The 17,747-nt window shown below is 35.4% G+C and overlaps 2 protein-coding genes across 2 annotated transcripts; both read left to right on the forward strand.

Moving 5' to 3' along the window:
* The first annotated feature begins 14,315 nt into the window (after nt 1–14,315).
* On the forward strand, nt 14,316–14,714 carry LOC145988098 (protein CFDP2-like). The gene has a single exon (XM_083122931.1). It carries the CDS (start codon nt 14,316–14,318, stop codon nt 14,712–14,714), a length of 399 nt encoding a protein of 132 aa, XP_082979057.1.
* Nucleotides 14,715–16,641: 1,927 nt separating this feature from the next.
* Nucleotides 16,642–17,307, forward strand: LOC145988099 (uncharacterized). Its single transcript, XM_083122932.1, has one exon. It carries the CDS (start codon nt 16,642–16,644, stop codon nt 17,305–17,307), a length of 666 nt encoding a protein of 221 aa, XP_082979058.1.
* The last annotated feature ends 440 nt before the right edge of the window (nt 17,308–17,747 follow it).

The following is a 17,747-nucleotide window of genomic DNA, read 5'->3' on the forward strand; positions in this document are numbered from 1 at the left end:
TAAGGTAAAGATTGAAGGAGAACTTTCAAGAGATTTCCAAATAGAGAGAGGAGTGAAACAAGGAGATGTTATGTTAACCCTGTTATTCAATATAACATTGGAAAAGGCAATTAGACATTTAAGCATAAATCCAGGAGGTTCAATCTTTAACAGGATGAGTCAGTGCCTAGCTTATGCAGTTGATATTGATCTCATATCACGAAAAAAACAAAAACAGAACTAAATAACGAATTTAAAAACTAGTAGAGAATGCAGAGAATATTGGATTACTAATCAATGTACAAAAGACTAAATACATGCTTGAATCAAGAAAAGAGACCACAGCTTATGAAAGAACGAAAAAAGGTAGGAGATAAAGAATTTGAAAAATGTGATAAGTTTAAGTACTTAGGATCTATAATAAACAAAACAAACAATGTATCTGAGGCAATTAGGGCAAGAATAGCTGCAGTCAATAGATGTTCACTGGGACTCAAGAAAGTCTTCTCCTCCAAAGATATAAGCAGAAAAAACCAGATTAATATATACAAAACAAAACAATTGTACGCCCAGTAGTGACATATGGGTCAGAAACTTGGACGTTAGTGGAAAAGGACGAGGAGTTGCTAAGAGGATGGGAGCGGAAGATTTTGAGAAGAATTTTTGGGCCGGTGAGAGAGGAGGAGTTTTGGTGGATGAGAACAAACGATGAAATACAAGAACTATATAATAATTAAGATATTGTAACAGAGATCAAGTGTGGACGAATTAGATGGCTGGGACATGTATGGCGAATGGAAGATTGTAGAGTGCCAAAGACGGTGTTAACAGGAGGACCAGGTGGAAGAAGAGGAAAAGGAAGACCTAGAAAAAGATGGCTCGAAGATATAGAGGGAGACCTGAGAAAACTGAAAGTCCGGAGAAGGAGGAGGAAGGCGATGGATCGAGACGACTGGAGGCTCGTCGTGGAGGAGGCCAAGGCACTGCAAGAGCTGTAGCGGCAAGGAGTAAGTAAGTAAGCCAGAAATAATTTTGATAAAAATGTTGTATTATTATGATTTTCAGAGCCTAAAAAGCATTTTAATTCTGACATTTCGCCTATAGGATTCGTGTTCAATGCTGATACTCGTTTGAAACTCATTTTCTTTACAGACCAAACCAGAGATGATTTTTATAAGATTGTTGTATTTTTATGCTTTTCAGAGCGTGAAAAGGGTTTTAATTCTGACATTTCGACTATAGGATCAAAACTTGATTTTTCGATAAATTCACGTTCAATTCTAGTACTCGTTTGAAACTCATTTTCTCTACAGACCAAGCCAGAGATGATTTTCTTTAAAATGTTGAATTGTTATGCTTTTCAGAGCCTGAAAAGCGTTGTAATTATGACATTTCAACCTTAGGATCAAAACTTGATTTTTCGAGAAATTCACGTTCAATTCTAGTACTCGTTTGAAACTCATTTTCTTCACAGACCAAGCCAGAGATGATTTTCTTTAGAATGTTGAATTATTATGCTTCTCAGAGCCTGAAAATGCGTTTTAATTCTGACATTTCGACTATAGGATGAAAACTTGATTTTTCGATTAATTCACGTTCAATTCTAGTACTGCTTTGAAATTCATTTTCTCTACAGACCAAGCCAGAGTTGATTTTCATTAAAATGTTTAATTATTATGCTTTTCAGAACCTGAAAAGAGTTTTAATTCTGACATTTGGATAATAGGATGAATACTTGATTTTTCGGGAAATTCGTGTTCAATGCTGATATTCGTTTGAAACTCATTTTCTCTACATAACATGCCAGATATGATTTTCTTAGAAATGTTGTATGATTATGTTTTTCAGAGTCTGAAAAGCGTTTTATTTCTCACATATCGTGTATAGGTTAAAAACTTGATATTTGAAAAATTCGTGTTCAAGTCTGATATTCGCTTGAAACTCTTTCTCACTATAGGCCAAGCCAGAGAAGATTTTCTTGTAAGGCCGACACCCTTACCTTGTAAAAGAACAATCTGATGAGAAGCCAATAGGCGAGCCTCGAAACGATGGCTTTATAAGAAAACGACAAGGACAGACCAGGAACCTGAGAACGGTCAATAAATAAAGGACAATTAGTATCGCAACATGGAATGTACGCACCTTAAAGAAACCAGAGGCACTGAGAGTAGTTAAAGAATTTGCTGAGAAATATGAGATCAATATAATGGCAGTGCAAGAGAAAAGGTGGAAAGGACAGTCCACTTTCAGGTCAGAAAACTACATAGTGTTCAACAGTGGTGGAAACGGAAAGAAATATGGAACAGGGTTTATCGTAGATAAGAAAACGAAGAATGCTATAATAGACTTCACACCAATAAATGAGAGAATATGCACCATGAGGGTCAAAGGGTCACAGCAATCTGTGTTTATTCATCAAATGAAGAGACTGATGACGAGACCAAAGATAAGTTTTATGATAAATTGGAGTACGTATACGATACAGCACCACAACATGATGTAAATTTAATAATTGGAGATGTAAATGCCAAAATAGGAAAAGAAGACATTTTTAGAAAAACAATTGGCAAAGAAAGTTTACACTGTGAAAGTAATGTTAATGGACTACGTATAATAGACTTTGCCGTAAGTCAAACAATGGTGGTTAAAAATACTCAGCTACAAAGAAAAAACATAAAGAAGGAAACCTGGATTTCACTAGATGGGGAGACAAAAATCCAGATAGATCATGTGATAATAGATGACAGACACTCATCAGATATAACAGATATCAGTAGCTGCAGAGGGGCAGATTGTGGATCTGACCACTTTCTAGTCAGAATCAAATATAGACAAAGAATCGCCTGTTATAGAAATAGTAAAGGAAAGAAACAGGAAAAATATGTTACAACGAAGGTAATAAAAGATAAAAGATAGAGTGTAAGATATAAAGAGACATTAAAGAAGAGATTGGATTAGAAGGAAGAGGAATGGCAAGATTCTGATATAGAGGGAAGATGGAAAGCAATAAGAGACAGCATTCAACAACCTGCATAAAAGGTACTGGGTAAGAAGAATGCAAGAGAAGAAACGATTGGTGGGATGAGGAATGCTATAAAGCTATAAAAGAAAGAAAGGACGCAACATTAAAGACTATAAACAGAAATACAAAAGGAAATAGACAAGTGTTCAAAGAGAAGAGAAGTTTGGCCGATAAAATGTGCAGAAGAATGAAATGAGAGTACGACAAGCAAAAATTAGTAGAGATAGAAACAACATGGAAAGTTAAGGAAAAGAGAGATTACTTCTTGAAACTGAAAGAAGAGAAGAAAGGATTTCAACCTAGAGTTGCATTTTGCAAAGATAAGGAGTGCAATCTGATAGGAGATAAGGAAGGTATTTTGAACAGATGGGCAGAGTACTTTAGTGAACGTTTGAATGGAGATAAGAATGAACTAGATAAGGAGAATGAGGATATGGGAGATAGAGTGGAAAAAAGAACCTTGAGGATGGAAGAGGAAGATGAAGCTGACATGGAAATGGAAGAGACTACTAAAGATTTGATTAAGCCCCCTTCAAGGCAAGAGGTTAAAGAAGCAATTAGAGAACTAGCAAACAATAAAGACTTAGGTGACGATATTATAAATGCAGAACTATTGAACTTAGGAGGGAACATTGTAGTGGATAAATTAGAAGAACTATACAAACAAATATGGGAAGAAGAAAGAATGCCACAACAATGGGGAAGAGGAATTATATGTTCAATACATAAAAGTAAAGACAAAACAGTATGTGAAAACTTCAGAGGTATCACACTCCTCAATATGGCATATAAAGCATTTGCTAAGATACTAGTCGGGAGACTCACACCACTAGCTGAAAAGATGATTGGAGATTATCAATGTGGTTTTAGGAGAAATAGGTCAACTACAGATCAAATTTATTCAATTAGAATGATAATGGAAAATGCTATGAATACAATATAGACCTGCATCAACTTTTCATAGACTTCAGACAGGCATATGACAGCGTCAAGAGAAACAGACTCCTAAAAATCATGAAAGAAATGAAAAATACCAATGAAATTATTTAAATTAACAGGAATGACATTAAGCAATACAACAAATAAGGTAAAGATTGAAGGAGAACTTTCAAGAGATTTCCAAATAGAGAGAGGAGTGAAACAAGGAGATGTTATGTTAACCCTGTTATTCAATATAACATTGGAAAAGGCAATTAGACATTTAAGCATAAATCCAGGAGGTTCAATCTTTAACAGGATGAGTCAGTGCCTAGCTTATGCAGTTGATATTGATCTCATATCACGAAAAAAACAAAAACAGAACTAAATAACGAATTTAAAAACTAGTAGAGAATGCAGAGAATATTGGATTACTAATCAATGTACAAAAGACTAAATACATGCTTGAATCAAGAAAAGAGACCACAGCTTATGAAAGAACGAAAAAAGGTAGGAGATAAAGAATTTGAAAAATGTGATAAGTTTAAGTACTTAGGATCTATAATAAACAAAACAAACAATGTATCTGAGGCAATTAGGGCAAGAATAGCTGCAGTCAATAGATGTTCACTGGGACTCAAGAAAGTCTTCTCCTCCAAAGATATAAGCAGAAAAAACCAGATTAATATATACAAAACAAAACAATTGTACGCCCAGTAGTGACATATGGGTCAGAAACTTGGACGTTAGTGGAAAAGGACGAGGAGTTGCTAAGAGGATGGGAGCGGAAGATTTTGAGAAGAATTTTTGGGCCGGTGAGAGAGGAGGAGTTTTGGTGGATGAGAACAAACGATGAAATACAAGAACTATATAATAATTCAGATATTGTAACAGAGATCAAGTGTGGACGAATTAGATGGCTGGGACATGTATGGCGAATGGAAGATTGTAGAGTGCCAAAGACGGTGTTAACAGGAGGACCAGGTGGAAGAAGAGGAAAAGGAAGACCTAGAAAAAGATGGCTCGAAGATATAGAGGGAGACCTGAGAAAACTGAAAGTCCGGAGAAGGAGGAGGAAGGCGATGGATCGAGACGACTGGAGGCTCGTCGTGGAGGAGGCCAAGGCACTGCAAGAGCTGTAGCGGCAAGGAGTAAGTAAGTAAGCCAGAAATAATTTTGATAAAAATGTTGTATTATTATGATTTTCAGAGCCTAAAAAGCATTTTAATTCTGACATTTCGCCTATAGGATTCGTGTTCAATGCTGATACTCGTTTGAAACTCATTTTCTTTACAGACCAAACCAGAGATGATTTTCATAAGATTGTTGTATTTTTATGCTTTTCAGAGCGTGAAAAGGGTTTTAATTCTGACATTTCGACTATAGGATCAAAACTTGATTTTTCGATAAATTCACGTTCAATTCTAGTACTCGTTTGAAACTCATTTTCTCTACAGACCAAGCCAGAGATGATTTTCTTTAAAATGTTGAATTGTTATGCTTTTCAGAGCCTGAAAAGCGTTGTAATTATGACATTTCAACCTTAGGATCAAAACTTGATTTTTCGAGAAATTCACGTTCAATTCTAGTACTCGTTTGAAACTCATTTTCTTCACAGACCAAGCCAGAGATGATTTTCTTTAGAATGTTGAATTATTATGCTTCTCAGAGCCTGAAAATGCGTTTTAATTCTGACATTTCGACTATAGGATGAAAACTTGATTTTTCGATTAATTCACGTTCAATTCTAGTACTCCTTTGAAATTCATTTTCTCTACAGACCAAGCCAGAGTTGATTTTCATTAAAATGTTTAATTATTATGCTTTTCAGAACCTGAAAAGAGTTTTAATTCTGACATTTGGATAATAGGATGAATACTTGATTTTTCGGGAAATTCGTGTTCAATGCTGTTATTCGTTTGAAACTCATTTTCTCTACATAACATGCCAGATATGATTTTCTTAGAAATGTTGTATGATTATGTTTTTCAGAGTCTGAAAAGCGTTTTATTTCTTACATATCGTGTATAGGTTAAAAACTTGATATTTGAAAAATTCGTGTTCAAGTCTGATATTCGCTTGAAACTCTTTCTCACTATAGGCCAAGCCAGAGAAGATTTTCTTGTAAGGCCGACACCCTTACCTTGTAAAAGAACAATCTGATGAGAAGCCAATAGGCGAGCCTCGAAACGATGGCTTTATAAGAAAACGACAAGGACAGACCAGGAACCTGAGAACGGTCAATAAATAAAGGACAATTAGTATCGCAACATGGAATGTACGCACCTTAAAGAAACCAGGGGCACTGAGAGTAGTTAAAGAAATTGCTGAGAAATATGGGATCAATATAATGGCAGTGCAAGAGAAAAGGTGGAAAGGACAGTCCACTTTCAGGTCAGAAAACGACATAGTGTTCAACAGTGGTGGAAACGGAAAGAAATATGGAACAGGGTTTATCGTAGATAAGAAAACGAAGAATGCTATAATAGACTTCACACCAATAAATGAGAGAATATGCACCATGAGGGTCAAAGGGAGACTGTTTAATATCACAGCAATCTGTGTTTATTCATCAAATGAAGAGACTGATGACGAGACCAAAGATAAGTTTTATGATAAATTGGAGTACGTATACGATACAGCACCACAACATGATGTAAATTTAATAATTGGAGATGTAAATGCCAAAATAGGAAAAGAAGACATTTTTAGAAAAACAATTGGCAAAGAAAGTTTACACAGTGAAAGTAATGTTAATGGACTACGTATAATAGACTTTGCCGTAAGTCAAACAATGGTGGTTAAAAGTACTCAGCTACAAAGAAAAAACATAAAGAAGGAAACCTGGATTTCACTAGATGGGGAGACAAAAATCCAGATAGATCATGTGATAATAGATGACAGACACTCATCAGATATAACAGATATCAGTAGCTGCAGAGGGGCAGATTGTGGATCTGACCACTTTCTAGTCAGAATCAAATATAGACAAAGAATCGCCTGTTATAGAAATAGTAAAGGAAAGAAACAGGAAAAATATGTTACAACGAAGGTAATAAAAGATAAAAGATAGAGTGTAAGATATAAAGAGACATTAAAGAAGAGATTGGATTAGAAGGAAGAGGAATGGCAAGATTCTGATATAGAGGGAAGATGGAAAGCAATAAGAGACAGCATTCAACAACCTGCATAAAAGGTACTGGGTAAGAAGAATGCAAGAGAAGAAACGATTGGTGGGATGAGGAATGCTATAAAGCTATAAAAGAAAGAAAGGACGCAACATTAAAGACTATAAACAGAAATACAAAAGGAAATAGACAAGTGTTCAAAGAGAAGAGAAGTTTGGCCGATAAAATGTGCAGAAGAATGAAATGAGAGTACGACAAGCAAAAATTAGTAGAGATAGAAACAACATGGAAAGTTAAGGAAAAGAGAGATTACTTCTTGAAACTGAAAGAAGAGAAGAAAGGATTTCAACCTAGAGTTGCATTTTGCAAAGATAAGGAGTGCAATCTGATAGGAGATAAGGAAGGTATTTTGAACAGATGGGCAGAGTACTTTAGTGAACGTTTGAATGGAGATAAGAATGAACTAGATAAGGAGAATGAGGATATGGGAGATAGAGTGGAAAAAAGAACCTTGAGGATGGAAGAGGAAGATGAAGCTGACATGGAAATGGAAGAGACTACTAAAGATTTGATTAAGCCCCCTTCAAGGCAAGAGGTTAAAGAAGCAATTAGAGAACTAGCAAACAATAAAGACTTAGGTGACGATATTATAAATGCAGAACTATTGAACTTAGGAGGGAACATTGTAGTGGATAAATTAGAAGAACTATACAAACAAATATGGGAAGAAGAAAGAATGCCACAACAATGGGGAAGAGGAATTATATGTTCAATACATAAAAGTAAAGACAAAACAGTATGTGAAAACTTCAGAGGTATCACACTCCTCAATATGGCATATAAAGCATTTGCTAAGATACTAGTCGGGAGACTCACACCACTAGCTGAAAAGATGATTGGAGATTATCAATGTGGTTTTAGGAGAAATAGGTCAACTACAGATCAAATTTATTCAATTAGAATGATAATGGAAAATGCTATGAATACAATATAGACCTGCATCAACTTTTCATAGACTTCAGACAGGCATATGACAGCGTCAAGAGAAACAGACTCCTAAAAATCATGAAAGAAATGAAAAATACCAATGAAATTATTTAAATTAACAGGAATGACATTAAGCAATACAACAAATAAGGTAAAGATTGAAGGAGAACTTTCAAGAGATTTCCAAATAGAGAGAGGAGTGAAACAAGGAGATGTTATGTTAACCCTGTTATTCAATATAACATTGGAAAAGGCAATTAGACATTTAAGCATAAATCCAGGAGGTTCAATCTTTAACAGGATGAGTCAGTGCCTAGCTTATGCAGTTGATATTGATCTCATATCACGAAAAAAACAAAAACAGAACTAAATAACGAATTTAAAAACTAGTAGAGAATGCAGAGAATATTGGATTACTAATCAATGTACAAAAGACTAAATACATGCTTGAATCAAGAAAAGAGACCACAGCTTATGAAAGAACGAAAAAAGGTAGGAGATAAAGAATTTGAAAAATGTGATAAGTTTAAGTACTTAGGATCTATAATAAACAAAACAAACAATGTATCTGAGGCAATTAGGGCAAGAATAGCTGCAGTCAATAGATGTTCACTGGGACTCAAGAAAGTCTTCTCCTCCAAAGATATAAGCAGAAAAAACCAGATTAATATATACAAAACAAAACAATTGTACGCCCAGTAGTGACATATGGGTCAGAAACTTGGACGTTAGTGGAAAAGGACGAGGAGTTGCTAAGAGGATGGGAGCGGAAGATTTTGAGAAGAATTTTTGGGCCGGTGAGAGAGGAGGAGTTTTGGTGGATGAGAACAAACGATGAAATACAAGAACTATATAATAATTCAGATATTGTAACAGAGATCAAGTGTGGACGAATTAGATGGCTGGGACATGTATGGCGAATGGAAGATTGTAGAGTGCCAAAGACGGTGTTAACAGGAGGACCAGGTGGAAGAAGAGGAAAAGGAAGACCTAGAAAAAGATGGCTCGAAGATATAGAGGGAGACCTGAGAAAACTGAAAGTCCGGAGAAGGAGGAGGAAGGCGATGGATCGAGACGACTGGAGGCTCGTCGTGGAGGAGGCCAAGGCACTGCAAGAGCTGTAGCGGCAAGGAGTAAGTAAGTAAGCCAGAAATAATTTTGATAAAAATGTTGTATTATTATGATTTTCAGAGCCTAAAAAGCATTTTAATTCTGACATTTCGCCTATAGGATTCGTGTTCAATGCTGATACTCGTTTGAAACTCATTTTCTTTACAGACCAAACCAGAGATGATTTTCATAAGATTGTTGTATTTTTATGCTTTTCAGAGCGTGAAAAGGGTTTTAATTCTGACATTTCGACTATAGGATCAAAACTTGATTTTTCGATAAATTCACGTTCAATTCTAGTACTCGTTTGAAACTCATTTTCTCTACAGACCAAGCCAGAGATGATTTTCTTTAAAATGTTGAATTGTTATGCTTTTCAGAGCCTGAAAAGCGTTGTAATTATGACATTTCAACCTTAGGATCAAAACTTGATTTTTCGAGAAATTCACGTTCAATTCTAGTACTCGTTTGAAACTCATTTTCTTCACAGACCAAGCCAGAGATGATTTTCTTTAGAATGTTGAATTATTATGCTTCTCAGAGCCTGAAAATGCGTTTTAATTCTGACATTTCGACTATAGGATGAAAACTTGATTTTTCGATTAATTCACGTTCAATTCTAGTACTGCTTTGAAATTCATTTTCTCTACAGACCAAGCCAGAGTTGATTTTCATTAAAATGTTTAATTATTATGCTTTTCAGAACCTGAAAAGAGTTTTAATTCTGACATTTGGATAATAGGATGAATACTTGATTTTTCGGGAAATTCGTGTTCAATGCTGATATTCGTTTGAAACTCATTTTCTCTACATAACATGCCAGATATGATTTTCTTAGAAATGTTGTATGATTATGTTTTTCAGAGTCTGAAAAGCGTTTTATTTCTCACATATCGTGTATAGGTTAAAAACTTGATATTTGAAAAATTCGTGTTCAAGTCTGATATTCGCTTGAAACTCTTTCTCACTATAGGCCAAGCCAGAGAAGATTTTCTTGTAAGGCCGACACCCTTACCTTGTAAAAGAACAATCTGATGAGAAGCCAATAGGCGAGCCTCGAAACGATGGCTTTATAAGAAAACGACAAGGACAGACCAGGAACCTGAGAACGGTCAATAAATAAAGGACAATTAGTATCGCAACATGGAATGTACGCACCTTAAAGAAACCAGAGGCACTGAGAGTAGTTAAAGAATTTGCTGAGAAATATGAGATCAATATAATGGCAGTGCAAGAGAAAAGGTGGAAAGGACAGTCCACTTTCAGGTCAGAAAACTACATAGTGTTCAACAGTGGTGGAAACGGAAAGAAATATGGAACAGGGTTTATCGTAGATAAGAAAACGAAGAATGCTATAATAGACTTCACACCAATAAATGAGAGAATATGCACCATGAGGGTCAAAGGGTCACAGCAATCTGTGTTTATTCATCAAATGAAGAGACTGATGACGAGACCAAAGATAAGTTTTATGATAAATTGGAGTACGTATACGATACAGCACCACAACATGATGTAAATTTAATAATTGGAGATGTAAATGCCAAAATAGGAAAAGAAGACATTTTTAGAAAAACAATTGGCAAAGAAAGTTTACACTGTGAAAGTAATGTTAATGGACTACGTATAATAGACTTTGCCGTAAGTCAAACAATGGTGGTTAAAAATACTCAGCTACAAAGAAAAAACATAAAGAAGGAAACCTGGATTTCACTAGATGGGGAGACAAAAATCCAGATAGATCATGTGATAATAGATGACAGACACTCATCAGATATAACAGATATCAGTAGCTGCAGAGGGGCAGATTGTGGATCTGACCACTTTCTAGTCAGAATCAAATATAGACAAAGAATCGCCTGTTATAGAAATAGTAAAGGAAAGAAACAGGAAAAATATGTTACAACGAAGGTAATAAAAGATAAAAGATAGAGTGTAAGATATAAAGAGACATTAAAGAAGAGATTGGATTAGAAGGAAGAGGAATGGCAAGATTCTGATATAGAGGGAAGATGGAAAGCAATAAGAGACAGCATTCAACAACCTGCATAAAAGGTACTGGGTAAGAAGAATGCAAGAGAAGAAACGATTGGTGGGATGAGGAATGCTATAAAGCTATAAAAGAAAGAAAGGACGCAACATTAAAGACTATAAACAGAAATACAAAAGGAAATAGACAAGTGTTCAAAGAGAAGAGAAGTTTGGCCGATAAAATGTGCAGAAGAATGAAATGAGAGTACGACAAGCAAAAATTAGTAGAGATAGAAACGACATGGAAAGTTAAGGAAAAGAGAGATTACTTCTTGAAACTGAAAGAAGAGAAGAAAGGATTTCAACCTAGAGTTGCATTTTGCAAAGATAAGGAGTGCAATCTGATAGGAGATAAGGAAGGTATTTTGAACAGATGGGCAGAGTACTTTAGTGAACGTTTGAATGGAGATAAGAATGAACTAGATAAGGAGAATGAGGATATGGGAGATAGAGTGGAAAAAAGAACCTTGAGGATGGAAGAGGAAGATGAAGCTGACATGGAAATGGAAGAGACTACTAAAGATTTGATTAAGCCCCCTTCAAGGCAAGAGGTTAAAGAAGCAATTAGAGAACTAGCAAACAATAAAGACTTAGGTGACGATATTATAAATGCAGAACTATTGAACTTAGGAGGGAACATTGTAGTGGATAAATTAGAAGAACTATACAAACAAATATGGGAAGAAGAAAGAATGCCACAACAATGGGGAAGAGGAATTATATGTTCAATACATAAAAGTAAAGACAAAACAGTATGTGAAAACTTCAGAGGTATCACACTCCTCAATATGGCATATAAAGCATTTGCTAAGATACTAGTCGGGAGACTCACACCACTAGCTGAAAAGATGATTGGAGAATATCAATGTGGTTTTAGGAGAAATAGGTCAACTACAGATCAAATTTATTCAATTAGAATGATAATGGAAAATGCTATGAATACAATATAGACCTGCATCAACTTTTCATAGACTTCAGACAGGCATATGACAGCGTCAAGAGAAACAGACTCCTAAAAATCATGAAAGAAATGAAAATACCAATGAAATTATTTAAATTAACAGGAATGACATTAAGCAATACAACAAATAAGGTAAAGATTGAAGGAGAACTTTCAAGAGATTTCCAAATAGAGAGAGGAGTGAAACAAGGAGATGTTATGTCAACCCTGTTATTCAATACAACATTGGAAAAGGCAATTAGACATTTAAGCATAAATCCAGGAGGTACAATCTTTAACAGGATGAGTCAGTGCCTAGCTTATGCAGTTGATATTGATCTCATATCACGAAAAAAACAAAAACAGAACTAAATAACGAGTTTAATAACTATTAGAGAATGCAGAGAATATTGGATTACTAATAAATGAACAAAAGACTAAATACATGCTTGAATCAAGAAAAGAGACCACAGCTTATGAAAGAACGAAAAAGGTAGGAGATAAAGAATTTGAAAAATGTGATAAGTTTAAGTACTTAGGATCGATAATAAACAAAACAAACAATGTATCTGAGGCAATTAGGGCAAGAATAGTTGCAGGCAATAGATGTTCACTGGGACTCAAGAAAGTCTTCTCCTCCAAAGATATAAGCAGAAAAAAACAGATTAATATATACAAAACAATTGTACGCCCAGTAGGGTCAGAAACTTGGACGTTAGTGGAAAAGGACGAAGAGTTGCTAAGAGGATGGGAGCGGAAGATTTTGAGAAGAATTTTTGGGCCGGTGAGAGAGGAGGAGTTTTGGTGGATGAGAACAAACGATGAAATACAAGAACTATATAATAATTCTGATATTGTAACAGAGATCAAGTGTGGACGAATTAGATGGCTGGGACATGTATGGCGAATGGAAGATTGTAGAGTGCCAAAGACGGTGTTAACAAGAGGACCAGGTGGAAGAAGAGGAAAAGGAAGACCTAGAAAAAGATTGCTCGAAGATATAGAGGGAGACCTGAGAAAACTGGGAGTCCGGAGAAGGAGGAGGAAGGCGATGGATAGAGACGACTGGAGGCTCGTCGTGGAGGAGGCCAAGGCACTGCAAGAGCTGTAGCGGCAAGGAGTAAGTAAGTAAGCCAGAAATAATTTTGATAAAAATGTTGTATTATTATGATTTTCAGAGCCTAAAAAGCATTTTAATTCTGACATTTCGCCTATAGGATTCGTGTTCAATGCTGATACTCGTTTGAAACTCATTTTCTTTACAGACCAAACCAGAGATAATTTTCCTAATAATGTTGTATTTTTATGCTTTTCAGAGCGTGAAAAGGGTTTTAATTCTGACATTTCGACTATAGGATCAAAACTTGATTTTTCGATAAATTCACTTTCAATTCTAGTACTCGTTTGAAACTCATTTTCTCTACAAACCAAGCCAGAGATGATTTTCTTTAAAATGTTGAATTATTATGCTTTTCAGAGCCTGAAAAACGTTGTAATTATGACACTTCAACCTTAGGATCAAAACTTGATTTTTCGAGAAATTCACGTTCAATTCTAGTACTCGTTTGAAACTAATTTTCTTCACAGACCAAGCCAGAGATGATTTTCTTTAGAATGTTGAATTATTATGCTTCTCAGAGCCTGAAAATGCGTTTTAATTCTGACATTTCGACTATAGGATGAAAACTTGATTTTTCGATTAATTCACGTTCAATTCTAGTACTCCTTTGAAATTCATTTTCTCTACAGACCAAGCCAGAGTTGATTTTCATTAAAATGTTTAATTATTACGCTTTTCAGAACCTGAAAAGAGTTTTAATTCTGACATTTGGATAATAGGATGAATACTTGATTTTTCGGGAAATTCGTGTTCAATGCTGATATTCGTTTGAAACTCATTTTCTCTACATAACATGCCAGATATGATTTTCTTAGAAATGTTGTATGATTATGTTTTTCAGAGTCTGAAAAGCGTTTTATTTCTGACATATCGTGTATAGGTTAAAAACTTGATATTTGAAAAATTCGTGTTCAAGTCTGATATTCGCTTGAAACTCTTTCTCACTATAGGCCAAGCCAGATAAGATTTTCTTGGAAGGCCGACACCCTTACCTTGTAAAAGAACAATCTGATGAGAAGCCAATAGGCGAGCCTCGAAACGATGGATTTATAAGAAAAAAGACAAGGACAGACCAGGAACATGAGAACGGTCAATAAAGAAAGGACAATTAGTATCGCAACATGGAATGTACGCAACTTAAAGAAACCAGGGGCACTGAGAGTAGTTAGAAAAATTGCTGAGAAATATGGAATCAATATAATGGCAGTGCAAGAGAAAAGGTGGAAAGGACAGTCCACTTTCAGGTCAGAAAACGACATAGTGTTCAACAGTGGTGGAAACGGAAAGAAATATGGAACAGGGTTTATCGTAGATAAGGAAACGAAGAATGCTATAATAGACTTCACACCAATAAATGAGAGAATATGCACCATGAGGGTCAAAGGGAGACTGTTTAATATCACAGCAATCTGTGTTTATTCATCAAATGAAGAGACTGATGACGAGACGAAAGATAAGTTTTATGATAAATTGGAGTAGGTATACGATACAGCACCACAACATGTTGTAAATTTAATAATTGGAGATGTAAATGCCAAAATAGGAAAAGAAGACATTTTTAGAAAAACAATTGGCAAAGAAAGTTTACACAGTGAAAGTAATGATAATGGACTACGTATAATAGACTTTGCCGTAAGTCAAACAATGGTGGTTAAAAGTACTCAGCTACAAAGAAAAAACATAAACAAGGAAACCTGGATTTCACCAGATGGGGAGACAAAAATCCAGATAGATCATGTGATAATAGATGACAGACACTCATCAGATATAACAGATATCAGTAGCTGCAGAGGGGCAGATTGTGGATCTGACCACTTTCTAGTCAGAATCAAATATAGACAAAGAATCGCCTGTTATAGAAATAGTAAAGGAAAGAAACAGGAAAAATATGTTACAACGAAGGTAATAAAAGATAAAAGATAGAGTGTAAGATATAAAGAGACAGTAAAGAAGAGATTGGAAGAGAAGGAAGAGGAATGGCAAGATTCTGATATAGAGGGAAGATGGAAAGCAATAAGAGACAGCATTCAACAAGCTGCATAAAAAGTTCTGGGTAAGAAGAATGGAAGAGAAGAAACGATTGGTGGGATGAGGAATGCTATAAAGCTATAAAAGAAAGAAAGGACGCAACGTTAAAGACTATAAACAGAAATACAAAAGGAAATAGATAAGTGTTCAAAGAGAAGAGAAGTGTATCCGATAAAATGTGCAGAAGAAAGAAAAGAGAGTACTACAAGCAAAAATTAGTAGAGATAGAAACGACTTGGAAAGTTAAGGAAAAGAGAGATTACTTCTTGAAACTGAAAGAAGAGAAGAAAGGATTTCAACCTAGAGTTGCATTTTGCAAAGACAAGGAGTGCAATCTGATAGGAGATAAGGAAGGTATTTTGAACAGATGGGCAGAGTACTTTAGTGAACGTTTGAATGGAGATAAGAATGAACTAGATAAGGAGAATGAGGATATGGGAGATAGAGTGGGAAAAAGAACCTTGAGGATGGAAGAGGAAGATGAAGCTGACATGGAAATGGAAGAGACTACTAAAGATTTGATTAAGCCCCTTCAAGGCAAGAGGTTAAAGAAGCAATTAGAGAACTAGCAAACAATAAAGACCTAGGTGACGATAATATAAATGCAGAACTATTGAACTTAGGAGGGAACATTGTAGTGGATAAATTAGAAGAACTATACAAACAAATATTGGAAGAAGAAAGAATGCCACAACAATGGGGAAGAGGAATTATATGTTCAATACATAAAAGTAAAGACAAAACAGTATGTGAAAACTTCAGAGGTATCACACTCCTCAATATGGCATATAAAGCATCTGCTAAGATACTAGTCGGGAGACTCACACCACTAGCTGAAAAGATGATTGGAGAATATCAATGTGGTTTTAGGAGAAATAGGTCAACTACAGATCAAATTTATTCAATTAGAATGATAATGGAAAATGCTATGAATACAATATAGACCTGCATCAACTTTTCATAGACTTCAGACAGGCATATGACAGCGTCAAGAGAAACAGACTCCTAAAAATCATGAAAGAAATGAAAATACCAATGAAATTATTTAAATTAACAGGAATGACATTAAGCAATACAACAAATAAGGTAAAGATTGAAGGAGAACTTTCAAGAGATTTCCAAATAGAGAGAGGAGTGAAACAAGGAGATGTTATGTCAACCCTGTTATTCAATACAACATTGGAAAAGGCAATTAGACATTTAAGCATAAATCCAGGAGGTACAATCTTTAACAGGATGAGTCAGTGCCTAGCTTATGCAGTTGATATTGATCTCATATCACGAAAAAAACAAAAACAGAACTAAATAACGAGTTTAATAACTATTAGAGAATGCAGAGAATATTGGATTACTAATAAATGAACAAAAGACTAAATACATGCTTGAATCAAGAAAAGAGACCACAGCTTATGAAAGAACGAAAAAGGTAGGAGATAAAGAATTTGAAAAATGTGATAAGTTTAAGTACTTAGGATCGATAATAAACAAAACAAACAATGTATCTGAGGCAATTAGGGCAAGAATAGTTGCAGGCAATAGATGTTCACTGGGACTCAAGAAAGTCTTCTCCTCCAAAGATATAAGCAGAAAAAAACAGATTAATATATACAAAACAATTGTACGCCCAGTAGGGTCAGAAACTTGGACGTTAGTGGAAAAGGACGAAGAGTTGCTAAGAGGATGGGAGCGGAAGATTTTGAGAAGAATTTTTGGGCCGGTGAGAGAGGAGGAGTTTTGGTGGATGAGAACAAACGATGAAATACAAGAACTATATAATAATTCTGATATTGTAACAGAGATCAAGTGTGGACGAATTAGATGGCTGGGACATGTATGGCGAATGGAAGATTGTAGAGTGCCAAAGACGGTGTTAACAAGAGGACCAGGTGGAAGAAGAGGAAAAGGAAGACCTAGAAAAAGATGGCTCAAAGATATAGAGGGAGACCTGAGAAAACTGGGAGTCCGGAGAAGGAGGAGGAAGGCGATGGATAGAGACGACTGGAGGCTCGTCGTGGAGGAGGCCAAGGCACTGCAAGAGCTGTAGCGGCAAGGAGTAAGTAAGTAAGCCAGAAATAATTTTGATAAAAATGTTGTATTATTATGATTTTCAGAGCCTAAAAAGCATTTTAATTCTGACATTTCGCCTATAGGATTCGTGTTCAATGCTGATACTCGTTTGAAACTCATTTTCTTTACAGACCAAACCAGAGATAATTTTCCTAAGAATGTTGTATTTTTATGCTTTTCAGAGCGTGAAAAGGGTTTTAATTCTGACATTTCGACTATAGGATCAAAACTTGATTTTTCGATAAATTCACTTTCAATTCTAGTACTCGTTTGAAACTCATTTTCTCTACAAACCAAGCCAGAGATGATTTTCTTTAAAATGTTGAATTATTATGCTTTTCAGAGCCTGAAAAACGTTGTAATTATGACACTTCAACCTTAGGATGAAAACTTGATTTTTCGAGAAATTCACGTTCA

Source organism: Lepisma saccharinum, chromosome 5, assembly GCF_977018435.1.
Source record: "Lepisma saccharinum chromosome 5, izLepSacc3.1, whole genome shotgun sequence".
Classification (NCBI taxonomy): domain Eukaryota; kingdom Metazoa; phylum Arthropoda; class Insecta; order Zygentoma; family Lepismatidae; genus Lepisma; species Lepisma saccharinum.

What these genes read in the sequence shown, in the direction of transcription:
- LOC145988099 (XM_083122932.1), top strand. Translation starts at nt 16,642, where the DNA reads ATGCTTGAATCAAGAAAAGAGACCACAGCTTATGAAAGAACGAAAAAG.
- LOC145988098 (XM_083122931.1), top strand. Translation starts at nt 14,316, where the DNA reads ATGAGAACGGTCAATAAAGAAAGGACAATTAGTATCGCAACATGGAAT.